General features: G+C 47.5%; 1 protein-coding gene across 4 annotated transcripts in view; it reads left to right on the top strand.

Moving 5' to 3' along the window:
• Positions 1-24,548, top strand: part of IFI35 (interferon induced protein 35) — a 274,901-nt gene that overhangs the window by 4,576 nt on the left and 245,777 nt on the right. Inside the window, exons 2-3 of one of the 4 annotated variants that reach the window (XM_078645324.1) lie at positions 18,027-18,148; positions 19,948-19,979. In XM_078645324.1, coding sequence (XP_078501450.1) covers positions 19,962-19,979 — 18 coding nt within the window. In that variant the 5' untranslated portion in view covers positions 18,027-18,148; positions 19,948-19,961. Of the gene's footprint in view, positions 1-18,026; positions 18,269-19,947; positions 19,980-24,548 lie in introns of all 4 variants that reach the window. The other 3 variants (XM_078645323.1, XM_078645322.1, XM_078645325.1) reach the window with 3 other exon arrangements.

Genomic DNA, 24,548 nt, shown 5'->3' with positions numbered 1-24,548 from the left:
AGAAAGCCCGGTCCCCCCCCCCCCCCCCCCCCCTCTCCAAAGTAGCTCTATTAAAGCGCGGGCAGGCCAACAAGCTAGACTCAGATGACCGGAGACTCCGTCCTGGCAAATAAGGCTTCAAACGGTCTTTGATGTAAATGGGCGCCACTCAATACTGTGCTTTATGTGCGATGCACAGGCCCTTGAACCTGACCCTCTGCTTGATAGGGAGCCAGTGTAGCTGTTGTAGCAGGGGGGTGGCATGTGCTCTTCTTGGCAGGTAGAAAATCAACCTTGCTGCATCATTTAGAAACACCTGAAGTTTCCCCAGAAGTTTGTCAGGAAGCCCTGTGTATACTGAGTTACTGTAATCCAAACGTGACAAGATTAGAGCCATAACGACTGGTGGAGAATGACAACAGGGTCTCAAGCTTCCGGAGTTGCCGCATCAGGCCCGCACAGCTCCCCACTACAGCAGACACCTGATTGTTTAGAGTTAAATTGGTGTCCAGCTTGATACCTAAGCTCTTTACGGCTGGCACCAGTGTTGGGGTGGTGCCAAGCTCTTTGTGGCCAGAAGAGGCTGGACCAGAAAGAAGCACCTGTTGTAAGAGCAAGCAACTCTGTCTTATCAGGGTTTACCTTAAGTGAACTAGAAGTCATCCAGTTCATAGTGAACCGGAGGATATTCTGAACATTGAACTGTGCCTGAGGGGAATTATCAACTCATACAATTAACTGGGCGTCACCAGCATATTTAAACACCTGTGAATCTAATTTTGCCAGTGCTTCTACCAACGGCTGAAGATAGATATTGGAGAGCAGGGGGGACAACGCAGAGCCCTGTGGAACCCCCCCCATAGCAGTACAACATGCCTGGACGTACATTCTCCTAATTCGACCTTTTGAGACCTATCCTCCAGGAAGGAGGTAATCCCTTGGAGGACCGCCTCGGTGACTCACAGCCGCCGGACACGGGCCAAGAGCCGCGCGTGGTTCACTGTGTCAAACGCGGCTGAGAGATCTAATAGGATCAATGCTGAGGGATTCTTCTTATGAGCTGCGAGCCTCAATTCATCCAGCACTGAGAGCATCACCAACTCAGTACTGTTGTGGGCCCTAAATCTGGCTTGCCGTGCATGTAACAGCTGATGTTCTTCCAAGAAGGATGAAAGAACTCTAAGCACATGTTGCTCGAGAACTTTAGCCAGAAAAGGAAGTCAGGAAATAGGTCGGAAGTTCTTCAGATTATTGATGTCCGCCCCTGCTTTCTTCAGCAGTGGAATTGTCATGGCTTATTTAAATTTGTGTGGTACCTTCCCTGTTGCCAAAGACAGATTTAATAAGGACAACACCTCTGGCCCTAATGCTGGAATGACCATTTTAAACACCCTAGGAGGGCAGGGATCTTCTGGTGACCCAGATTTTACTTTGGCCACAGTATGGGCTAGACCATTTGAGTCCAGTGCAGGAAAGACTGTGGGGGTCCACCCTGAAAGTCAGGTGGGTCTGCCACTGATAGAGGACAGGGAATTATGCGAGTATTGCCTATATCTGTAATGAGGTCTTTGACCTTAGCTAGAAAGAAGTCCTGTACCTTTTCACAGTCAACCTGATTAGCGACCGTCCTGTGTTCTTTCATGTGACTCAATTCCCTGAGTACGTTAAAGGTCTCTTTCTGAATGTCTGCGGCCTCCCAAATCTTCAATTCATAGTACGCAGATTTAGTTTCAATGATTGATGCTTTGTAGAGGGCTAGTTTTTCTTTATACGTGTCCTGGGCTTTTAGATTTATTTATATTTATATATTCAAAGTTTTATATAGCGCGAACAAGATCCTTACAGATATCAGAGCGCTTCACAAAGACAGGGTAGGGGCAGTAGGAATGAACAGAGATAATGGAAGCAGTATAATAGTCACTGACATGGTAGGATAATAATAACATATATAATACATATCAATATACAAACAGGTAAACAAGTAATATAAGACGGCACCAGTCATTGATCCCACTACAGAGGTGTTCAGGTACACCTTGGGTGTGTGGATGGCTTATACCAGTGTCTTAGTGTAGAGAGAACACTGAGTGGGGGCATCGGGAGAGTGAATCATTAAACCAAAGTGTATCGTATATTGGTCGGTATTAAGAGAGTAGCGTAATAGTGACCCCCATCAAGTAGAAGTATAGTGCCAAAGGACAAGGTGAACAGTGATACAGAGCAATGCAGAGTCTCTGATCCAGCACCTATAAGGTTCAGGAGATCTTGGCCAGAAGGATGGTTTTCACCTCTTTCTTGAAGAGTGCAGTGGAGGAGATAAGCCTGGTTTCAGGAGGGAGCGCATTCCAGATCCTGGGTGCCATTCCTGAGAAGGAGCGCTTGTATGTTTTCTCTTTCCGGAATCTACGAGGTTTCAGGAGTAGATTTTTTGTACTTCTATTGGATCTCGAACCTCCTGATATAGACAACTTTTGAGCGAGGTAGTTGGGTGCATTGTGGTGCACGGCCGCGTGTGTCATAACTGCAATTTTTAGCTGTATTCTGGCTTCAAAAGGCAGCCATTTTAGAGACTTTAAGTCTGGGGATATATGCGAGTGTTTTCTTGAGCCAGTAATGAGTCTCGCGGCAGCGTTCAGGGAGGCTCTTAAGGGTGCTGTTGTGGATAGCGGGAGTCCGCTGAGGGCCACAATTCCGTAGTCTATTCGAGGGATGACTAAAGCTTGTACAGCAGTTTGGAAGTCTTCGGCAGGGAGGAAAGGTTTAATTTTCCTCAGTGTGTTGATTTGGAAATTAGCTCCTTTTGTGGCTTTGCTAACGTGCTGCTGCATGTTGAGCTTGGCGTCGAGTGTGATGCCTAGGGATTTCGCCGAATCCACGATGGTAGGTTGGACATTGAGTGCTGTTCGGTTATTGAGCCAGGTTTGGGTGGTGGAAATTTTCGCCGGGGGTGAGATGAGTAGGAACTCAGTTTTCAGAGCATTTAGTTTGAGGTGATTATCGGCCAGCCAAGATTGAGTGTTAATAAGTGTGGAATTCAGATGTTTGATATCTTCCGGGGATTGTAGCTTTAGGTAAAGTTGTGTGTCGTCGGCGTACATATGGAATTGGACATTGGAAGCTTGGAGCAAGGTGGCGAGCGGTTCCATGACGAGGTTGAACAGTGTGGGGGAGAGGGAGGATCCTTGTGGGACACCTAGATCTGCAGGCACAGGTGTAGATAGCACATTGTCGATCTTGAACTTCTGAGACCGGTTGTGAAGGAAGGACGAAAACCATTTGAGAACAGTTCCCGATAGACCCATTCTAGTGCTTAGCAGCTCCAGCAAGTTATCATGTTTGACCGTGTCAAATGCTGAAGAGAGGTCAAGAAGGATGAGGATTGCGATCAAGAATTTGGAAGGCGTCATCAATTATGTGTGTCATAGCTGTTTCCGTGCTATGTTTCGCTCGGAAGCCTGATTGATGAGGGTTGAGGAGGTCAAATTGATCAATGTGGTTTGTTAGTTGAAGTTGGACACATTTCTCCAGCAGTTTGGCCAGGGTGGGGATGTTGGTGATGGGTCGGTAATTGTTTAGGTCAGACGGATCAGCTGTAGGTTTCTTGAGTATAGGCGTGACTTGCCCCACCTTGAGGGAGTCTGGAATTAGGCCTTGTTGTAGGGAGCTGTTGATGATTTTGGTCCAGAGAGGGAGGAGCAAGGGGATGAAGTCTTTTACAGCATTAGCAGGTAGAGGGTCTGTGAGGTGATTAGAGGGTTTCAAGGTGCAGAGCAGTTTGTGTATTGCTTCTTCCGAGTAGGTATCGAAGTACAGCCAGGATGCCTTGTTTTTAGGTTGATTGTTAGACATTCTGGTGTGGATGGGGAATCGGCTTACATCCATGATGAGGTCATTTCTTATGTTGTCAGACTTTAGCTTAAAGAAAGCAGAGAAGGCTTCACAGTGTGGGGTGTCGCTTGTTGTGCTGTTTGATTGTAAGGGTTGTGTCTTTGTTTGGGACTTGATTAGTTCGAACAGCTTTCTTGGCCTGTTTTTTGCTTGGTCCAATTGGCGGCTAAAGAAGTCCGACTTTGTGCGCTTTATTTTCCTGAAGTAGGCATTTCTCTTGTTCTTAAGCCTTTTGAGGTGCAGTGCTGAAGGGTCCGATCTCCAGGTGCGCTCTGCCATTCGCATAGTACGCCTGTCGTTATTGAGTCTATCGTCATACCAGGGGTTAGAAATTTTGGTGGAGACTCTCTTCAGTTGCAGTGGGGCGACTTCATTGACTATTGTATTCATAGAGTCAAGGTAGTGGTCGGTCAGTGATTGAACATCCGAGGCACCTGAAGGGGGAAGGAGGAGATTGCCGATGTGGGGAGGCAGGGTAGAGGGGTTAAGATTCTTCATGTCCCTTTTCCATGTTTTGGATTTGATTGGTTGAGCCGGGTTAGGTTTAACTTTTTCATTGATAAAGAAGGTGATAATGTGGTGATCTGACCAGTCGCAGGGTTGGATCGCCTCCAGTTGTGTAGAGTTCTCTTTGGCAATGATGAGATCGAGTATCGAGCCTTTGTCGTGTGTTGGTCTATCGCATATTTGGGTGAGGTCAAGCGCATTAAGGAAAGTTTTGAGACTATTCACCACTGTGTCTTTCTGATCGTTCCAGTGGAGATTGAAGTCACCCAGGTAGACTTGGGTGGTCTGCCGACCGGCATTGGAAGTGATCATGTCCATGAGTTGTTGGGTGAATATGAGATTGTCACCAGGCGGGTGATAGATGAGATGTAAAGCACAAACTTGTTTGCCCTCGCTGGTGATGTCGAGGCAGAGGAGTTCACAGGAGGAAAGGGAGGGGGAGTTGACTTTAGTAACGGAGAGGTTGCTCCTAAAAATGCATGCAATTCCCCCGCCCGTCTTGCCAGGGGACCTGTCCAGCCTAATGATGTGATAATTGGGGGGGACTAGTATGTCCATAATCGGGGTAGAGGCTTCAGTAAGCCACGTTTCCGTTAGAATGGCTTGGTCCAGATCCATAGCTGAGACGAGATCAGCGATGTTGGAGGAGTGTCTCTGGGCCGATCTGCAATTGAGTAGGATGCATTTGAGTTTGGGAGAGAGAAGGGTGGTCGAGCTTTCTAGAGTGAGTGGAACTTTTCTGAGGTTGTTAGGGACGGAACCTCTGTTGTTGAGTGTTGGGAGCCTCAGAGGGTTTGTAAGAATTGTGGGTATGGGGATGTGTGTGTTGGATATGTGTTTTACCGGACCTGGACCATAAGAGCGTAGGAGAGAGCATAGGTCGCGGTCCGACAGTGGGTTGAGGACACGACGGGGCGGTGGGAGTTATTGCGAACGGGGATAGTCGGCCAGCGCGGGTGTCGTTGGAGGCGAGGGTATGTAGGGAGGGTGCGTCGTTTGTAGGGTAGAGGGATGGTGGGAGGTAGACTGGGCTGTGAGGAGAGAAGGTCTTTGATTGCGTGGACATCTTTTTTGATTTGTAGAATATCCTCTTTGACTTGTTGGAGGGTGGATAAAGTCAGGTCAGGAGGTGGATTGGGGATGGGGTTGGTGGTGAGAGCCATTGGTGACTGGTTGAGTAGTGAGCTGGAAAGCGGGCAGGGTATCGAGGGGGGGGATATACTAGCGTTGTTGGAAGGTTCTGCGGTGCTAATGAGTGGGATGGCATTCAAAGTGTGGGCGTGTTTGTGGGCGAGGGGTGTGGGTGAAGTAGGCGGTGAAGGCGGTGGGTGGGAGGCATAGGTAGTGCCGTCAGTGGGAGACGGTGCTGGTGAGTAGAAGAGTGAGTGAAGGCTGAAGACAGTGGGGGAGACAGGAGGGTAGTGAGGGCTGAGAATAGGAGGTGGGAGAGAGGGGGATGCTAAGGTAGGGGAGGCGGTATGTTCTGTATGTTTTGTTGGGAGGGTGAGAGTGTTGTGGGTGGGAGTGGGGAGGGAGCTGGGGAGGGAGAGGTGTCCGCCGTGGGGGAGATGGGAGGGGGGGTGGATAAACTCCGAATGGTGGTGTGATCAGGTGGTGGCGTGTTGTGGGTGAGAGTTGTTATGTCAGGTGTGAGAGTGTCGTGGGTGAGAGTGGGGAGGGAGCTGGGGAGGGAGGGGGGTCTGCCGTGGGGGGGATTGGAGGGGGGGGTGGATAAACTCCGAGCGGTGGTGTGTTCAGATGGTGTCGTGTTGTGGGTGGGGGTTGTTATGTCAGGGGGGAGAGGGATGGGGGGGTATGAGTGGGGGTAAAAGGGGTCATGTTAGAGGGGCGGCTAGTATAAGAGGTGGAGACATTTGTGACTGTCCTTGGGGAGTGTGGGGCGTTAACAGCAGGTGGGCCATTTACTGGGGTGCTGGGGGTAGAGGTGTTGTAGGTGGGGGCTGCGACGTCAGGGGTGATAGTGCTGGTGGAGTTCTGGGTGGGGGTCCGCAGCTTGGAGAGGTGCTCTTTGAACTTGGGGAACAGGTTGTCTAGTAGTTCCAGGTTCTTGTCCGTGGATTGAATTAGGACAATCCCGTTATTGTAGATAGTAATGGTAGTCCTGCCAGGGAAGAGGTGGGAAGGTGTGATAGAGAGAGTTAGGCCATGAGTTGTTTTCCTGGTGGCGGAGACGGTGAGTAGGGTTAGGAACGCTTTTCTCCATTGGGCTCTGCGTGAGGTGTGGAAGATGATATCAGTATTCAGGGCTCCATTGCCCGGTGAGAAGTAGGTGTCGGCAAAGGGTGTTTCAGGGTGCGACCTCAAGAAGTTATGTTTAAAACGTTTAGTGGCTTTTTTGGTGAGGGTGGAAGGGTAGTTCATTCTAAAACTGTGCTTGCCGTTGAGCTCCATTTAAGAAAGGCTGTGATGTTGGGTGTAGGAGATAGGACGACAATAAAAACTGTCAGCCGTTGGTTACAGGGCAAAGGAGTGACACTAATGAGTGACCAAAAGTATAAGAGGTAGAAGTCAGTGCATCCAGGAACAAACAGTGCGATGGTGCAGCTTACATAATGTATCCTATATGCGAGGTAGCAGTCAGCTTACACCATGTACAAAATATGAGAGGTAGAACAGGTTAGGTGGAATCAAATTTACACATCAGAATGTAAGAGGTAGCAGCGGTGTAGTCTAGGTGTAGAAAGTGGCTGGGTGCAGCTTACATGAATAAACGAAGTGAATGCGGTAGAAATAATCAGTGCAACATCGTGAAGTAGCTGACATCGAAGAACCAAATAAATGAGGTAGCCAACAGTGAATGATAGGGATAAAGGTGAGATAGGTGCAGGTGCAGCATGAGGTAGCGATTGGTGCAGAACCGGTGAGGGAAAAGTGAAATGGGTGCAGTTTACGCAGAGTGTATAGAATACTAGTAGAGGTATAAAACTGCAATATAGGGAGGTCACTTAATCACACGAAGATACATATACAATACAAATACAAATACTAGTATAATACTAACAGAGTATGGGTGCAGACAGAGGCTGCTTGAGTCATAAGTGACACTAGTGAGCATCCAAAAGAAATATGAGGTAGCGATCGGTGCATTACCTGTGAAGAAAAAGTGACATAGGTGCAGGGTACAAAAATTCTACAAAGTACAGGTAGGAGTATAATACTGCGATAAGAGGCAGATACTTAATCACACATGTATGAGATAATAGTCGGAAGATAAAGTGACATGGGTACAGGGTAAAAAAATTCTACAAAGTACAGGTAGGAGTACAGTACTGCGATAAGAGGCAGATACTTAATCACACATATATGAGGTAGTAATCGGTGAATTACAGGTGAAGATAAAGTGACGTGGGTACAGGGTACAGCAGTGCACAGAATACAAATAGAAGTACAACAAATGTGTATAATAAAGTAGAAAAACAAAAATAGAAAAATAAAAATAAAAATACAGTACTGCAATAAAAGGCAGATACTTAATTACAGTGTTTAGATACAGAGCTATGTAGGTGTGCGGTAGTTGATAAAAAGAAAAGTCAGTTCTTAGGGTCTGGGCAAGAAGTGAGAGTGACTAGTCCATGATGGCCGCCGAAGAAAGAGAAATATCAGTCTAAAATGGCTGCCAAATAGTGGAGATATAGCCGATAGTCCTCTGTCAGTTGTTGTTGCTTTAAGACCAAGGAAGGGCTATTTCAGTTTCTATTTGAGCAAGCCCAGCTCTGGCTTGCTGGGAGGGAGTCTTATCTCTATTTTGGTGGTCTTGTGTGGGGGAGTTAAACTGAGGAGCCTCGTGAGTAACGGTGGTACAGGCGGTACAGGTTGGGGGAATTTATTGCTACAGTTTTATGGCCCCCGACATTTTGTACAAAGGAGGCTTTTTCTAGAAAGTGTGAATAGTCGATTGGGGTAGATAAATACCTTTTTGTAGATTCTGTTGAGCAAACACGTTGGTGTTGTCAGCAAAGTGATGAATATATCAAGGTCTAGCCAAAAGGGTACAGCTGCAGTGTTTAAAGACTGCTGGTCCTTTGATGTGCGTGCGTGGCTACGTTTAAGTACTGTTGTAAAGTCTTCGTGCCTGTATGTGATTTCTGCTCAGTAGTTGTGCTGATGTTAGCAGTAACGTTTTGCAGGCTTCTAGAAGTCTAGCCGGAGTGATCAAGTGCGATTTTCTATTCAATTCTTGCCAGTGAAGCATCCACCTTTGCGCGCCGTCGGGGTCGGAGGCTTCTCTCGGCAGCAGGCAGCAGCTCCAAGTGATTTGTCAGGGGCTGCGACTTCTGATATTTCTCGCGGCAGCAGGCAGCAGAGGGCTCCTCTTCAGTGCAGCAATGCCGACTGTGGCAGCGGGGCGGCCGTGAGCCACGCTGAGGCCAAACAACCTTGCTGGTGCCTGTGCGCCGGCCATTGTTGCTTGCAGTGCAGCCTCTCCCGTCTCCATATGCGAAGTCGATCGCTTCCTGCGCAGCCCGCTCGAGCCAGCCACCGAGATGGTAGAAGGAGACCCTCGGGGGAGAGCTCCGGTCATGCCCCGCGGAGCCGACCCCCTCGATGCCTGCAGGGGTGGGGGCGTGGTGGTAACACTCTCCTCGGGGCTGCCAGGTCCACGGTGCGCCCTCAGGTCCGGTGCAGTCACGGGCGCTCTCCCCAGCTCCAGCGATGACGGGCGGAGCCACTGAACGCTAGCATCCCTCCTGTGAGCAGCACAGCACTCACTGCGATCTTCAGACATGGCAAGCGGTGCGGGACCCCAGCGAAGCCATCACCGCCTCCTCAGCTCCGGCGGAGATGGGCCGGGTCACAGCTTGCCAGTAGCCCTCCTGTGGGCAGCACAGCACTCACGGCGATCTCCAGACGTAGCCAGCGGTGGAATCCTCACCGGTCCGGTGCAGTCACGGGAGCCGAACGACGCCTCCAAGGGATCCCGGTATCCAACTACTCCGATGCCCAGCGCCGAGCAGCAGCCTCAAGCTCGCTCCACCGTCCAGGGCTCCGCTGCTGTTTCCGGTGAGTGTTTTGCAATCCAGTTACTTGAGGTAAAACCTGTTACTTGCTGTAAATCCAGTTACTTGTTTTTATGCAGCGAAGATGGGTACTGTCCGGGATAATTCCATAAAGGGATCCCAGGCACTAGGAGCTCCGGACTGGAGCTCTTACCAGGCGGCCATCTTGGTTAGCATATAGATCGTATGATTTCCGCCAGTGGCTTTCACATTGACAGAGAGCCTGGTTTTCCCCTCTTATTTCTTGCGTGTACCACGGGGCACACTTCATACTGTTCGTTATCCTTTCCCTTCAGGCAGGAGCCACCATGTCAATGGCTGTCCTCAGCCAGTATGATAATTTCTCGTTAAGTCCGGTTTGCCGGACTGTGGCCCCAAATGTAATGTCTCATTTAATGCTTCCCTCAGCCTGGCGTCCTCTATCTAGCGCCAACTCCGTTCCAACCCCCACACTGGAGGTAAGTGTTTAGAGCGGGTACCCACAGGGATCTCAAAGCTGATCAGATAATGATCTGACCAGCTACAGGGTCTGCATTCTGTTTGTAACCTAACTGATCACGTAGTCCAGATGGGGTCTAAAGTATGACCTTTCTCGTGGGTGGGGGACTCCACAGTTTGTTGTAGCCCCAGCATGGTCATAGCTTCTCCAAACTTACTAGACACACAATCTCTAGGTGTCCGATCCCAATGGTAGTTGAAGTCTCCTAATACCAAGATCTGTTGATATCTTGAACACAAATCACTAACCACTTAGTTGAACAGATCATTAAACAGCGGGGTTGAATGAGGACGGCGATATACCACTACTGCTATCAGGCAGGATGATTTGAGCCCGAACTTAATCCCTAGTACCTCCGCCCCATCTAGGCTCACCGACTATTTTCTCGGTGGTAAGTGTCCTGCGCTAAATACTGCAACTCCGCCCCCTCTTTTATTCCCCTGCCGATTGTACGTCAGGGCGTCATAGTCTGGGGGAAGGGAGGCCACTATATCAGGACCTGATGTATCCTCTAACAGTGTCTCTGTTAATGCGAGGATATCGAGCTCCTTCGCCTGGAGCAGCGTGTAAGTTTCTAAGTTATGCTTTTGAAGGGACCGAGTGTTTAGCAAAGCATCCCTTAAGCCGAAGGGCACATCTAACCCCCTCGTCCATAGTCCTCTGAGCCAGCGCACCGCTCATCAGTGGGTCCCCATTGTCCACTACAGATTGCCTGAATGGAGCCTCTTTACTAGAGAATCTGAAAAGGACTGGGTGTGGAGTGCGCCTTTTAATTGACTAAGTTCTTCCATGGAGTTAACCAATTTTTGACCAGGGTTCCTCGCCCCTGGCCCCGGTAGGGCACGGATGGGCTCAGATGGGCTTGACTTAGGCACGCGCGTCTGTCGCAGCAACGGTCTTATGACCGGGAGTAGGGCAACAGCTGCAGCACTAACCTGCCCCTAGCTGGAAATGGAGCAAACAGCAGCAGCTGCGGGGGACCAGAAAGCAGGCTCTATGGGAGGCGAGCGTGGGAGCAAGGGACCAAGCCAGTAAGTGAAGTCTCTCTAGTTTTAATCAAATACAATGTTAAAGAAGCAATTTAAAAACGGAGATAATAATAATACCCCAAACGTGCAAAGTGGCACGTCACCCGTGAGCAAGAACATTTTGGGCATGTATTTAGTCCTTGTCCCGTTTCCCTATCCTTCGGCAATATGCTGAAATATTTACCAGGTTTTCGGTTTATTCAGCTCTATCTGTTATTTATATTTCGGAGTCTTTTTTCCAATACACTTCCCCGGTCTCTTCTAATCTTGGGCTCGGACCGAGCGTGTGCCGTCAGCTACACATGGCGCTTTGATTACGACGTGCACGCGAGACGTGCACTTTTCTGGCATCCTTTAATTACAGACTCTTCATGCGTCGGCCAGTTTCCTCCCAGACACTGACGGGTGAGGAGTCCCTCGTCTCCAACGTAATCACACTTGTAAGGTATTTTTCCCTGAGGCCCACAGTGGTGCCTCTTTTTATCGTCCTGCACCTAATTCCAGTATTGCAGGATTAATACATTCAATATCTTGTTTCCAAGGTGATTAGTTCCCCTATTGTAGCAACACTGACAGCCTCTGCATCTATTGCACTTCAAGCCAGCACCACGGTTGCGGCTAAAATTGGATTTGTATTGGGTTTTGGATAAGCCTTCAAGCATCTCAGCGGATTAGATGTTTTGCTAAGCATTCCATACCACATTGTCATGGGGGTAAGGGCTCTTGAATGTTTTTACACTTCCAATAATTGATCTTACTATAATTGGTATTCTGACATGAACCTCCATTTGTTTACAGCCCACCCATTCCCGGGAGCTGTGACCGGGTCTGCCAATGATAGGCTCCTGAAATTGGTTAGTAGTTAAGGCACCCAAAGGATATCCTTTTTGATTTGCTTTACAATACATTATTTAATGTTATGCTTATCCTTCTAGGTTGCTTCCCACATTTCCCTTGTCCTGAGGAAGACCTGCAAGCAGACGTTTATAACTACCCCCTACTCAATAAGTCTGGTTGAAACGTCGACACATATCCACAAATCTAGTCCGGTACCATATTCTACTACTACCCTGTCCAACAAACAGATGATGACTCTCTCTAAATCTAAAGGATTGTATAAAAATTATGACATTAGGATGTATTGTGGACAGGCCATAATACACTGGTGTATGTTCTACTTTTAACCATTGTGGACTTTAAAATTGTTGCAGTCATTCCCATTCAAATTATCTTCACTCTGAAGTCTTTTCTTTTCCCATCTGCTGTGCACACGAGCTCTATTTCTTTACACCCCCTTTCTCTCCCGGCAACCTTCTAATTGGTATATATTCTGTAATGTTCTTTTCTTTGTGGTTCATATAAAAATCCAAAGTTTCCTTTGAAAAAAGTGGGTGCCTCTCCCTTTCTCGTGGTGCATATTTGAAAATTTGACTTAGACATGTAGTAATTATCATGCGCTGATTCTTTCAAGTAACGAATTGTACTTGAATTGTGAACGTCTCTGACTTGATGCACGTTAAGTGAGTCTATGACCATTTGTGATGTCGATCGGGAGCTGGTCTCAGGTCTTGGGCGCGATGTAGGTGAAGGCTCTTCTTCCCGTTCTGGTTCTGTGGATGCACGGGGTTTCGGCGAGGTCGGCGGATCGGAGGTTTCTCTTGGGTACGTGGAAGGAGATTCTCTCATCAAGGTATTGGGTTCCAGTGTTTTGGAGGCATTTGTAGGCGTGGGTGAGTGCCTTGAAGGTTACCCTCTTCTCGACGGGAGCCAGTGGAGGTCTCGCAGGTGATGGGTGACGTGTTCATGTCGAGGGATGCTGAGGACGAGTCTGGCTGTGGTGTTCTGAATGGCCTGGAGTTTGCTGAGCAGAGACTTGTTGATTTCGGCGTAGAGGGTGTTTCCGTAGTCCAGTCTGCTGGTCATGAGTGCATGGGTGACGATCTTTCTTGATTCGGGGGGATCCATTTGAAGGTCTTGCGAGGGTGTTGAAGCAGGTGTAGGCTACGGTGTTGATCTGTCAGGTCATGGAGAGGGAGGAGTCGAGTACGATGCCAAGGTTCCGGGTGTGATCCGTGTGGGTCAGGGGGCTTCCAAGGGAGGTGGACCACCAGGTGTGTTCCCAGGCGATAGTTAAAATATTTCATTAGGTTTTGGCTACAGACAGCTACAGCTCACCTATTATTTCCAATACCTATTATGTTTCTAGAGTGGGGTTTGGGCCATCCCCTTTTTTCATGGTTCTCTGGCTTTGTTGCTTATCGCATATCACTGGTGGCTGCCCTTGTTTTGAAAGAGAGAGCATGGTAAATTCACCTTGTAAGCAGTTAATGCTGGATGATTAGAGGGCGAAAATAAGGGTATGGCTCTCCTTAGAAGGGCAGACCGATCAGCATGAGGAGAAGTTAATTTCTAACAGGCTATCAGAAACAATATGGTAAGCTTTGCAGTCAAGCCAAGGTTGTGCATTCATCCAGCCCTGATATGACACTGTGATAAACGATGAGAGGAACTTGGCCATGTACCGAAAGAGTCAGGACATCTATGAGGGCCTATAGAAAACAATAGGTCTCGCATTAGGAAAGTTTGAGCTATCAGTATTGTAAATGACAAATTTTTTATTTATGTGTTGGTTTTTGAAAATAGCGAAACGAATAGCTTTGTCATTTATAATGCCAATAGTTTTAACTTTCGCAAATGTGACATCTTTAGCATTTGTAATGCAATAGGTGTGGTATTTACATGACTTAGATGTATTGATATTACAAAGAACAATGGCTTACATTTGTAATAAAGCGTGAAACATTGAGATAACATATTTGAACCAGTTGTTGCATACCAGACTTCAACATCAGCCAATCGCGTTGATAAAGAGGTTTTAATGCGCACGATTCCAACGATTGCAAGTTGTGTACGATCAAATTTTGAGCAATATGTTCCTGTGACGTGCAGCAAGTTTTCCCTGTTGCATAACACGATAATGGATGCCTATATAATGCGATATGTAATATTGCTCCGAGCGCAGACGGAACCTATGAACCGCCCCCGCCAGCGAATCCAGCTCAGAGGAGAGGCGGCCCGCTGTGACCGCGGCGGCTGGGACACGCTAGTAGCCAGAAGGAGGCGTGCTCGCGACATGTTCCAGGCAGCGACGGAGGCCTGGCGTGCACCGCCTCCCTGTGCCGTGTCGCGCGCCGTGGGTCTCGTCCCCTTTTCCTCTTCCCAGTGTGTGCACCGCGGGGGCCTGTTCCCTACGCTGGGGGCCTGCAAGCGCCGCTCCCTGCGATGTTGGCGGAGGCTGGCGTAAGTACCGATTGTATGGCAGATCTCCCGATGCATGGGGCGGGGGTGTGTGTCTGTGTGTGCGTGCGGGGGGGGTTAGGGGGCGGCGGCGTGTGTATGCGTGCCTGTCTGTATGTGTGTGTGTGTGTGTGTGTGGTGGGGGGCGGCAGCGTGTGTACGTGTGCCTGTGTGTGTGCAGGGGCGTGGGGGCTGGCTGTGTGCGCACAGGAATGTGAGGCACGAGATGGGCATGGCGCCGTGCGCGCCCACGAGGTGAAATCTGCGCTCGTGCCCCTCTCGTGTCTACATTCCCAGAAACGGGCAGCAATAGGTCTCGAGCAGACTCTGCTCGACCTAAAAAGGTAGGAGTGCAGAATGATGTAAATAAACATTGACTGCAGTGTTTTGTTGAAGCTAAAATCCTTTTTGATACTGACATATCGCATCGATCTTGATGTCAATCTGTTCGTGGTGCAGCAAGTCTCCAGTGTGTACAGAGCTGTATCTGGCTAATGAAGTAGATGGGATAGATCCTTCTATACATTGACAGCATTTACTATGTGCCCATCATTCAGGCCCTGAAATGAGCTCACCTGGGCTAAGGAAACCCCAGTTATGTGGGACCTTTGGAAAAATCCTGAAAAGTCTTCATCTCATTCAAAAGGCTGCGCCTCCTCTCATCACATCACATCACATCATTCTTTCTCCCCAAATATTTTACACCATATCCACTCATTGCCAAATTCTCCTCGCATGTAAAGATCTATAGGACCAAACGTACTCAATATACCAAAAACCTGTACCAAAACCTTTGGAGGCATAGCCTTCTCTGTAGTAGTCGCCAGAGAATGAAATAATCTTCTCGTAGACATTCAGTTGGCCCCTTTCACAAGTTATTGAAAACATATCTTTTTAATCTGTAATCTTGTTCTTTGATGATGTCTCTTATTTCCACGAAGCTTTGGCGTACGTGCACGCCACAAATAATCAGTACAATACAATATAACGTATATTGTCTAAGCATGCCTCGAGCCCTCATTCTAGTGTTCTAAATGTATTGGAAGGTCACCAGAGACTTGAAATAAAAGAAGATGCTGCACACTTTGCAAGCTTCATCAGTTGCTGGAACTTTGTGTCCCTTCTCTTCTTTATAGTTCACCAAGTTAACCCAATCTCCATATGCACCGCACATGGACCAGCAGCGTAGTCCTATGGTGCAAAGTCTTGTGAATGTCGTCTAGTGTTACGTACCTCAAAGAAAGATCACACACTTGGAATAGGAATGGAAGGAGAACGTCATCACGAAGGATTCACATGAATGCAGTTCCCTCCAAGCATTGGATTCCAAAGCAGTCCAACCGCCACACTCTGTAGTGCACCCTGCCTTACAGTGAAGCTGGAAGACACATTTCCAGAAACTGTAAGAGATGATGCTGTAAATTGACTATACAATGCAAAGCTGCTGCGGCCATGCATTCTTGTTGCTTTATCAATCCTTTAAGTGGAAATGATGCAGAGTCTGGTGTCAGAGCATATTTTTGCCTCCAGTAACCCCTGTAAGAAATAGCACTGTGACAGCCTGGTTGTTTCTGTAACCCTTTGTTGTGTGGCACATGCTACAATGTAGAGACATATAGTGGAAGTCCATGTTACCCAAAAGATGTGAAGCATGGAAAAGGTTTTTCTTTTCTTTCTCATGTGCCTGAAACTCAACTCGGAGAAAACAGAAGTCCTCAACCTTGGCTTCACCCGCCTCTGCATGGGACGACACCTGGTGGCTCCCCGTCCTTGGAAGCCCACCCACTCCAACGGACCATGCACGTAACCTCTGTATGATACTGGACTCATCACTCACCATGCATCGCCAGTTAAACACCGTCTCCTCTGCCTGCTTCAACACCCTCCGCATATTATGCAAGACATTGAAGTGGATCCTCCCCAACTCTAGGAAACGGTCACTCATGCACTTGTCACCAGCAGACTGGACTATGGCAATGCCCTCTATGCCGGAATCAACAAAAAACTACTCCGCAAACTCCATCCCATCCATAACGCTGCAGCCATACTAATCCTCAATATCCCATAATACAAACACATCACCCAACATCTCCATGACCTCCACTGGCTCCCTGTCAGAAGAAAAATAACTTTCAAGCTTCTCACGCACGCCTACAAGGCCCTCCACAACACCGTACGCCAATACCTCAACGACTGCATCTCCTTCCATGCCCCCAAGAGAAACCTCTGCTCAGCCGACGACCCCTCCCTAGCCACCATCCCACGCTTCTACAGGACCAGAGCAGGTGGAAGATCCTTCTCCTACCTCACAGGCAAGACCTGGAACGTTCTCCCCCTTCATCTCTAGCAAAGCCAGACACTGCATCAATTCAGGAAGCCCCTCAAGACCTGGCTATTCGAATGAGCCCAACGGAGCTGCTCACACCCACCCCTCAGCGCCTTGAGACTCTTAACGGGTGAGTAGTGCTCTCTACAAAACCCTGAGTGATTGATTGTTTGATTGAAGGCGGAATTATCATGTTGCTCTGAAACTCACATATGGAGATGCATGCCTGTCTTCCCTCCTAAGAATAGTGACATGTATTACTGTGGGAACAATTGAGGGTTTTTGAAAGTGTACAAAACTTTTCTTCCCCTAGTTCTCTCAATCCAATTATTCTGCAAACCTCTGTTTGTCATTACTGACTTGAACACAGCTGTGACAATAAGCCATTGTATGGTGCATTGTTTACCTTTCTTCCTGAAGCATCTCTTAGAGTTGCCCCTATCGTAAGGGACCCACCTCAATCTACAACTCTAATGCTCCCAACATGTCCACCCTTGATGAACCAGGGTTGAACCTCAGCTCGTCTCCTGCCCTTCAAGTCTCCTAGGTAAACAACCAGCCACTTACCTCAGGTCTATGAAGATTTAAGCCTGTTTACATTATTGCAATACAGTTCATCTAGCAGCTGGAGATGCCTGCGGGTTAATGTAACCCAGCGTCTTCTTTTAGAAGGGCCCTTTATTGTTTACTTTGAATGAAATTGCTCGTCATCCTTATTATGTTTTTACAGCACATTGAATGTGAAACTTTTTTAGTGTGCAGTTCACTGTATTATACAGTGTGGATAATGCTAATGCAAAGCAAGTCATCCCAATCCCCCACTGTCTCCTCCTTCTCTCTCCAGGGCTTGGAGGGGGTGTTTAATATGAGCTGGTGGTTTCTAGTGCTCGGCACCGGCACTTAATTGTCAACACCAGCACTTGTGACAGTCATGGTGGCAATGTTTCTCTCATTTAGAGATGAGCTCAACAACAGTTGTTTATTAATTCTAATGATTTTAATGACTAATACATCCCACACATGCCATTCTTTGGCAGCACTAGCCGGGGCAATAGGTGGGGCAAGCTAAAGTGGCCTCCTGACGAGGGCCCCGGCACCTATTTTATTTAAATTAATTTTTACAAATTAAGCACTGGGGTGTTCAGAACCTGGGAGGAGATATGTCCTAGTGGCTAGAGCTGCTGAGGTTGAAACCCTGGCCTCTGTTTATCATTTTTCAGCTTTGGGCAAATCACTTCATCTCCCAATTGCCCAGAAAACATATGTACCATAATCGGGTTCTCTTGTAAAGCTCTCTAATGTCCTTTGGCTAAGTTTGTGCTATATAAAACTTTTTTTTTAAATCTGTAGAGAAAGGTTGCTTTTCTATGATGGCGGGTAGCGACCTGATCCTGCAGTGCTTGCTGCTAGTAAGATAAATCTGCTCTGCACCTTTCTATAATTGGCACAACCTGCTCTAACCTGATTGCAATTTTAACTTTTAGGATCCAGTCGCTTTCATTGCAAGTGGTCTGCTTTCAAACTGCCATGGAATGGTAAGCCAGTGTTAGAGCCGTTCACCAGCACTTCAGAGAAAAACTGTCTCAGACCACATACCATCATCCAGGTCTGTAAAGAACATCTGAGTCTTACGTTTGACTGCTCCCTGTTGCTTACAACTTCAGAATTTGTGAAGGAGCTTAACATCAGTCAATCAGTTCTCATCTGTTTCAACTTCAGGTATAAGGTGAGAGTACTCAAGGAACTCACAAAGGGGATAACCGAGGTTTCCCCTTGGCTTTAGTTTAACCTTTGGTGGCACATATTCCAGTCCTCCCCCTGTAGTGGTACTACAGTTATGAATAGTTGTACTGTAATCAGATTAATGAACATTACCGGTAAGTAATTGGCCCGTCCCTTGTATGTGTATTCTGCGGACAATGTCTACACGAACACTGATGGTGCCTTCCTGCTTCTAGGAGATAAAACTGATACTTTCAAGTCTGCCTTGCTCATCCCTGCAAAATCATCAGACAACAGAAATATTTTCAAAGAACAAATATAATCTGTAAAAATGTATACCTCATTGTTTGCAAGAAAAGCAATATGTTCATCATGCGCCTATAGGCCAAATCACTGCTTGAGAATTGCACCAAAAAATAAAAACTGCATTTTAGTATATTCCTCCAGAGGATGGTAACTTTTAGCCACATTTTCCCCCTTGTCTGAAACGTGTCAGCAATCCATGACTTAAGGCCTCATTGGGTGGCAGTTCCTTCCTACTGACTTGTCAGTAAAGAATCTATTGGTCGTTTTTCATGTATGGTTCAGCACTGTGCCATGATAACACCAAACCAATAGAACTGTAACAGCAAAGTTAGGAATAGAGTATTGTTGGTGGAAAGCAGAGCGGAGGAGAGGACATGGAGGAAATCTGTACTGACGGAGAGGATTACACTGGCATGGAAGGTGCAAGATTTAAATGAAGCAGAGAGGATTTGGATAGCAGTTGAGGCCAGCATGACTCCTGTGTTTGGGGGGGGGGGGGTCACACGGGGAGGGGGTGGCACAGAGAGGGGGGTTAATTTAATTTAAAAAAAAAATCATTTAAACTTACCTTTGCCTCTGGTACCACCTCGCGTCTCCTTTCTCCTCTCCACACAGGAAGTAGGTAGTCTCTCTCCCCTCCCCATAGACAATCACAGCGCTGCAATGACAGTGTTGTGATTGTCTGGGACGCTGACCCCACAGGCGTCTATGGGGAGGCCATCTTTATGTAGGCTGCATGCAGACTACATAGAGAAAATGCAGAGTGTGCATGACTGGTTTGATCGGCCCAGGGGCCAACCAAACAGTCAGCACCCAGAACAGTGGGCAGGCCACTCCTCCACTGCCTGGAGCAGGACCGCCCACTCGCCCGCCCCCAACCAAGCCCTGCCTTCTGCTTTCTCACAGTGCGAGAAGCAGACACTTAAAATGGTATTTATAATACCATTTTATGTTTTTGCTTCTCGCACTACAAGAAAGCAGTGGGGCGACGCTCCACTGCCCACGTGGAGGAGCCGCCCTTGTTGGATAGTGGTGAGACCTATAAGGGTCTGAAGAAGGAACGGGACTGAATGCAGTGGTTTACAGGGGCCGGTAGCATACATCAGAATTGAGGCAGATGTTCACTGTGGTAGTTTGTTAGTCCCGAGGTAAATGAAGCCACACCAGCAAAATAAAAAAAGGCTTTTTCCAGTCAGGAATTTCTCAGTTGGTTTTGCTCACGAACAAGCAGGCAAATATACAGATGGCTTGACAATTCATTTGCTATAGCTTGACGACAGCGATGCACAAAAGGCAGGCATTTCTTCTTGTAGGTGTATAGCCTTGCATATTTTATTTAATTGTCCAGCTAACCTACCGTCTTGTGTATTGTTTCAGGTTATAAGTCTAACATGGAGGATATGAGTGAGGTAAGCATTTATGATCAGCTATCTTGCTTTGTACTGCAAAAAACAAGTCTTCCTCTGATGAAAATTGAGATATTTTGATCCCCAAGGATGCTACTGGCAAAATTGGAAGTGGACTAAGGCAGCTAGAGGCGGAACCCAGGCAACAGTGTGTGTTTGTCTTTGTGTGCGCGTACACGTGTGTTGTCTATGCTTGTGTGCATTTTCTGTCAGCTTGTGTGTGTTGTCATTCCACCCACTTGTTGCTTGACAGAGGAGCCATAGAGTGACAGACTGCTTACACTTATAATGAACACACGACACAAAGAATGTCTTCTGGAATACTTTGCACAGCAGCAATCTAACTCCTAGGTAAGTGTGTGTAGCCTTCATTTTCCATGATGCATAATGGGGACACTGTTGTTACATTCTAATCAGTACCAGAGCGCTGAACATTCTGTTTTTAATGATTTACACAAACAATGAAAAATTTCCTAGCTAACGTAACGGAAAGTTTCAATTCTATTAAGGACACGGAGGCGAGGATTAGGCTTATTCTCTCTTCACTTTAATGTATTAATTTTACTCCAGCAGCCATTTTAACTTTGAAACATTAACAGAAAAAACGATATCTCCCATGAACATCTGGGAATTACATCATCACAGTCCAGCCAATAGCATTATAGTCCTAACAATAATATGCCGTGTGGACCATCTACATCCCTCTTTCTTCCTGTGACCGCAACCATCGCCATGTTCACTGCTCCTGTTTATTGGTTTCATCCCCTGCAACCAAGGGATACCCATTACTTGCCAAGGTAATAAAAGTTTTTTAAATCATAGAGCAAAGAATTAAATGTAGGACTACAACAGAACAACATAGGTTAACATTTTAATAATAAATTCATGACATTAACATATCCCAACCAGAGGGCACGGGTGAATTTTGTCTCAAGAATTCCTAGGGAGGGCTAATCCTTGCCTCTGCGTCCTTAATAGAATTGAAATTTTCCGTTAGGTTAGCTAGGACATTTTTCATTCTATGGCAGGACCCGGATGCGAGGATTAGGCTACTTCAAAGCTTATCCACGACCACGCTTGCCAGAGAGGGAAATGGTTTGAAATAAAAAGTCTTGAAGGTTGAGTCATTTGACTAGTCTTCTGCATTAAGGATATCCTCAAGGCGAGCTCCTAGACAAAATGCTTTTGAAAGCATGTCCCCCCTGAACGTGGGGGTTCCGAAGTGGGATGTATCAATCCCTGATTCTTGCATGATCCACCTGACCCATCTGCCAATCGTAGGAGATGAAACCGCTTCGTGGGGTTTGGTCAATGCGATTAGCAGTTGCTTCTCCCCATGAGGACGAAGGTCCTCAGTCATAACCTCATAAGATTTAATAACATGAACCACACGTAACTTAGAATTAGTTTCTAAGAAACAGATCTAGAATTAGTTTTCATTCCGCGTGAAATGTGAAATAAAACCCCCTTTGAGGTGAATACCCTACCTTTTATATCCAATGCATGGACATCCGAAACTATGCGGCATGAGAATAGACATAAAAGCATCGCCAATATCGCAGACAGTTGTTTCCTGGTCAGATACTTATTCTGAGGCCAAGATTGAAACAAGGATAAAACTTTGTTAACATCCCAAAGGGATTTATACTTCGTTTCAGGAGGAACTGAAAGTCTAATAACCCCTCAACAGTTTTCTGACCAACTGGTGTTCCCCGACTGGGTGGCCATCCACCTGCAAATGTCCTGCTGGAATCGCCGATCTATAAGTATTGATTGATAACCGAAACCTTGGGAAGCCAGACTTGCGAGGAAGTTTACAATATGGGCAATGTCTGCCCCAAGGGATCAATTTGGTGATTGTATTGTCTACTCGTAGTATCCGCCCAGGCTCTGGTGAGTAAAGAAGAAGCCTCTGACGAAAGACGAAAGGCCTGGGACTTGCCAATGTCGCCTGTAACCCTCCAGGCCATGAGACAAAGAGACCCGGCTAGGACCAGCGGGTGAGGATTGTCTTGAGGATCGCGAAGGAGATCTGGAACTTGGGATAGAGGGATTGGAAAATCCCAGGAAAGTTTCAACATAACTGGAAACCAAACTTGACATCTCCAGATTGGTGTTATCACCACTACCTCCGCCTTCTGTCTGCGCACCTGCGCTGTCAACTTGGTTATCATAGCGAAGCGGGAAAGGCATACGGCTGTTCTGTGCACCAATCCTGTAGGAAGGCATCCAAAGCTGTTGCCTGTGGATCCGGTCTCCAACTGCAGTAGTGTGTGGGTTGGAAGTCCAGTCGAGACGCAAATAGCTCTGTGGAGAAAGGACCCCACTTGTCTTGAATATGCCGAAAGAACTGTGGATTCAGTATCCCCAGGCTGACATCTCTCCAATGGGAGAGTGCCAATAAGCCACCTGAATGGAGCTCCCCGGGAGGTGTTCTGCCGACAAAGAGATTTGGTTGGCCAGGCAATATTCGCAAAGGGTTCGGGCCAGATCCTATAATGTCTGCGATTTCGTCCCTCCTAGGTGATTGACATAGCGGATCGCTGCCATGTTGTCCATCTTTAGGAGGACAGAACATTTCACCATCTGTTTGGTCCAACAGTGGATCGCGAAGGATCCTGCCATCAACTCCAAACAGTTGATTTGTACACGACGTTCGACAGAGGACCATCTTCCGCCTGTGGAAAACTCCCCACACCGTGCGCCCTATCCGGAACCGCTGCCGTCTGACTCGATTATGAGATCGGGTTGAGATCCGAAGATCGCTATGCCATTCCAGGCTTCCATGTGGTTCAGCCACCAACCCATCTCCTCTTTGGATTCGGGTGCGAGAGGAACCATCTGTGAATAGGATAGACCCTTCCGAAGATTTTCGATTTTTAGTCATTGTAGGTTCCTGTAATGGATAGGACCCGGAAAGATCGCCTGGATAGAGGATGATGGAAGTCCCACTATCCTTGCCAATTGACGAAGTGAGATGTGGGACTTTGCCATGGTCCTTCATAATTTGGGTTGAATTTTGGAGAGTTTCCTCGTTGGAAGGCTGAGAGTTGCTTCTGTTGCGTTCACTACGAAGCCCAGGAACTCCATTGATTGGGATGGAATTAGAGCAGATTTGCTCTCGTTGATCACAAAGCCTAAGGACTCCAAAACGTCTATTGCCGTTTGTAAATGTCTGGACAGTCGAATCAGGCATTGATCCATTAGCAGGATATCGTCGAGATAGACAATCATCCCCTGAGCCCGAAGATGTTCGACATCCGGTTTCATCAACTTGGTGAAGCACCAAGGAGCTGAGGAGAAGCCAAACAGAAGAGCGGTGAATTCGAAAATTTGGGACTCCCAGTAAAACTGTAGGAATCGCCTGTGTGGGGGAAAGATGGGTACTGCCAAATAGGCATCCTTCCGATCTAGGCGCACCATCCAATCGGAAATCTGGAGTAGGTCCCTTAGGAGGTGTATGCCCTCCATCTTGAAATGCCAGTAAAGTAACCAAGAGTTGAACTCTTTGAGATTGGTGACCGTTCTCTGTCCACAGTCCCTCTTTTCCACTAGGAAAATGTTGCTGACAAAACTGGGGGGGTGGAGCACTGAACAAGTTATTGCTCCCTTCTGTAAAAGGTCGCCCACTTTTTGAGTCACCAGCGCTTTCTGCTTGGGAGGGAAAAACAATGGGGTGGGAGGATGGGTTTGGGACGGAGTCCCATAAATTTCGATGTGGAAACCTCTCGCTGTCTGTATTACCCATGCATCCCAGGATAGATTTCTCCAATTCGATTGAAAAAGGGCCAACCACCCCCGATTGAAATCTCCAGAGAATACTGCACTCTCACCTTGTGTATTATTGAAGTTGCCTCTCTGGCCGCCTCTTCCTCCACGACGACAGTGATAAGATTTTATCTGGTAGAAGTTTCTGAACTTCCCAGGATCCTGCCATTGTCCACGTCTGGAGTCTCCACCTTTGGAGGCTGTTTGGAACGGGCGGGCAGACGAACCCCCCTACCTCGTCCGGCAAACGCAAAAACACAGGGAGTAAAAATTCTCTTGATTGAGGATAGTGCCTTGTTTAAGGAATTAAAAGTGTTGACAAATGTCCCCAATTCCTTGATAAAGGGGTCCCGAACAAGTTCCCCTTGGCTATCAGCCCCACCTCCGATGTGGAGACTTCTCCTAGTTTGGGGTCAATTTTGATAAGGAGCGACATGCGTCTCTCTGTGGAAATTGCGCAATTTGCATTTCTCCGAAATATAATTGCCTGTTGGGCCCAATTCCAGAGCATTTCCGGGTATATGAGGGCGCCAGAGTCTTTGGCGTCTTCCGCCATATCCATTATTTTGGCTAGGGGCCCGGTGACATCCAGGAGTTTATCTTGGCATGAGCGCCAAGAACGATCGATCCCTTTTTTAGGGTCGCGTACAAACTTCACGAGAAAGGTGGCCATTTTGGGATCTATCTCTGTTGTCGTGGCCACCTTTCTGTCCAGTGGAGGACAAAGACACTCTGCCTTAAGACAGCCTCTCACCTCTTTATCCATAGGTTTCAAAGCGGGCTGGCCATGTAGGCCAGCCGATC

This window comes from Lissotriton helveticus, chromosome 5_1 (genome assembly GCF_964261635.1).
Source record: "Lissotriton helveticus chromosome 5_1, aLisHel1.1, whole genome shotgun sequence".
NCBI classification, from domain to species: Eukaryota; Metazoa; Chordata; class Amphibia; order Caudata; family Salamandridae; genus Lissotriton; species Lissotriton helveticus.
The sequence above is the reverse complement of the archived record's forward strand: the minus strand, read 5'-3'. Positions and strand labels throughout refer to the sequence as shown.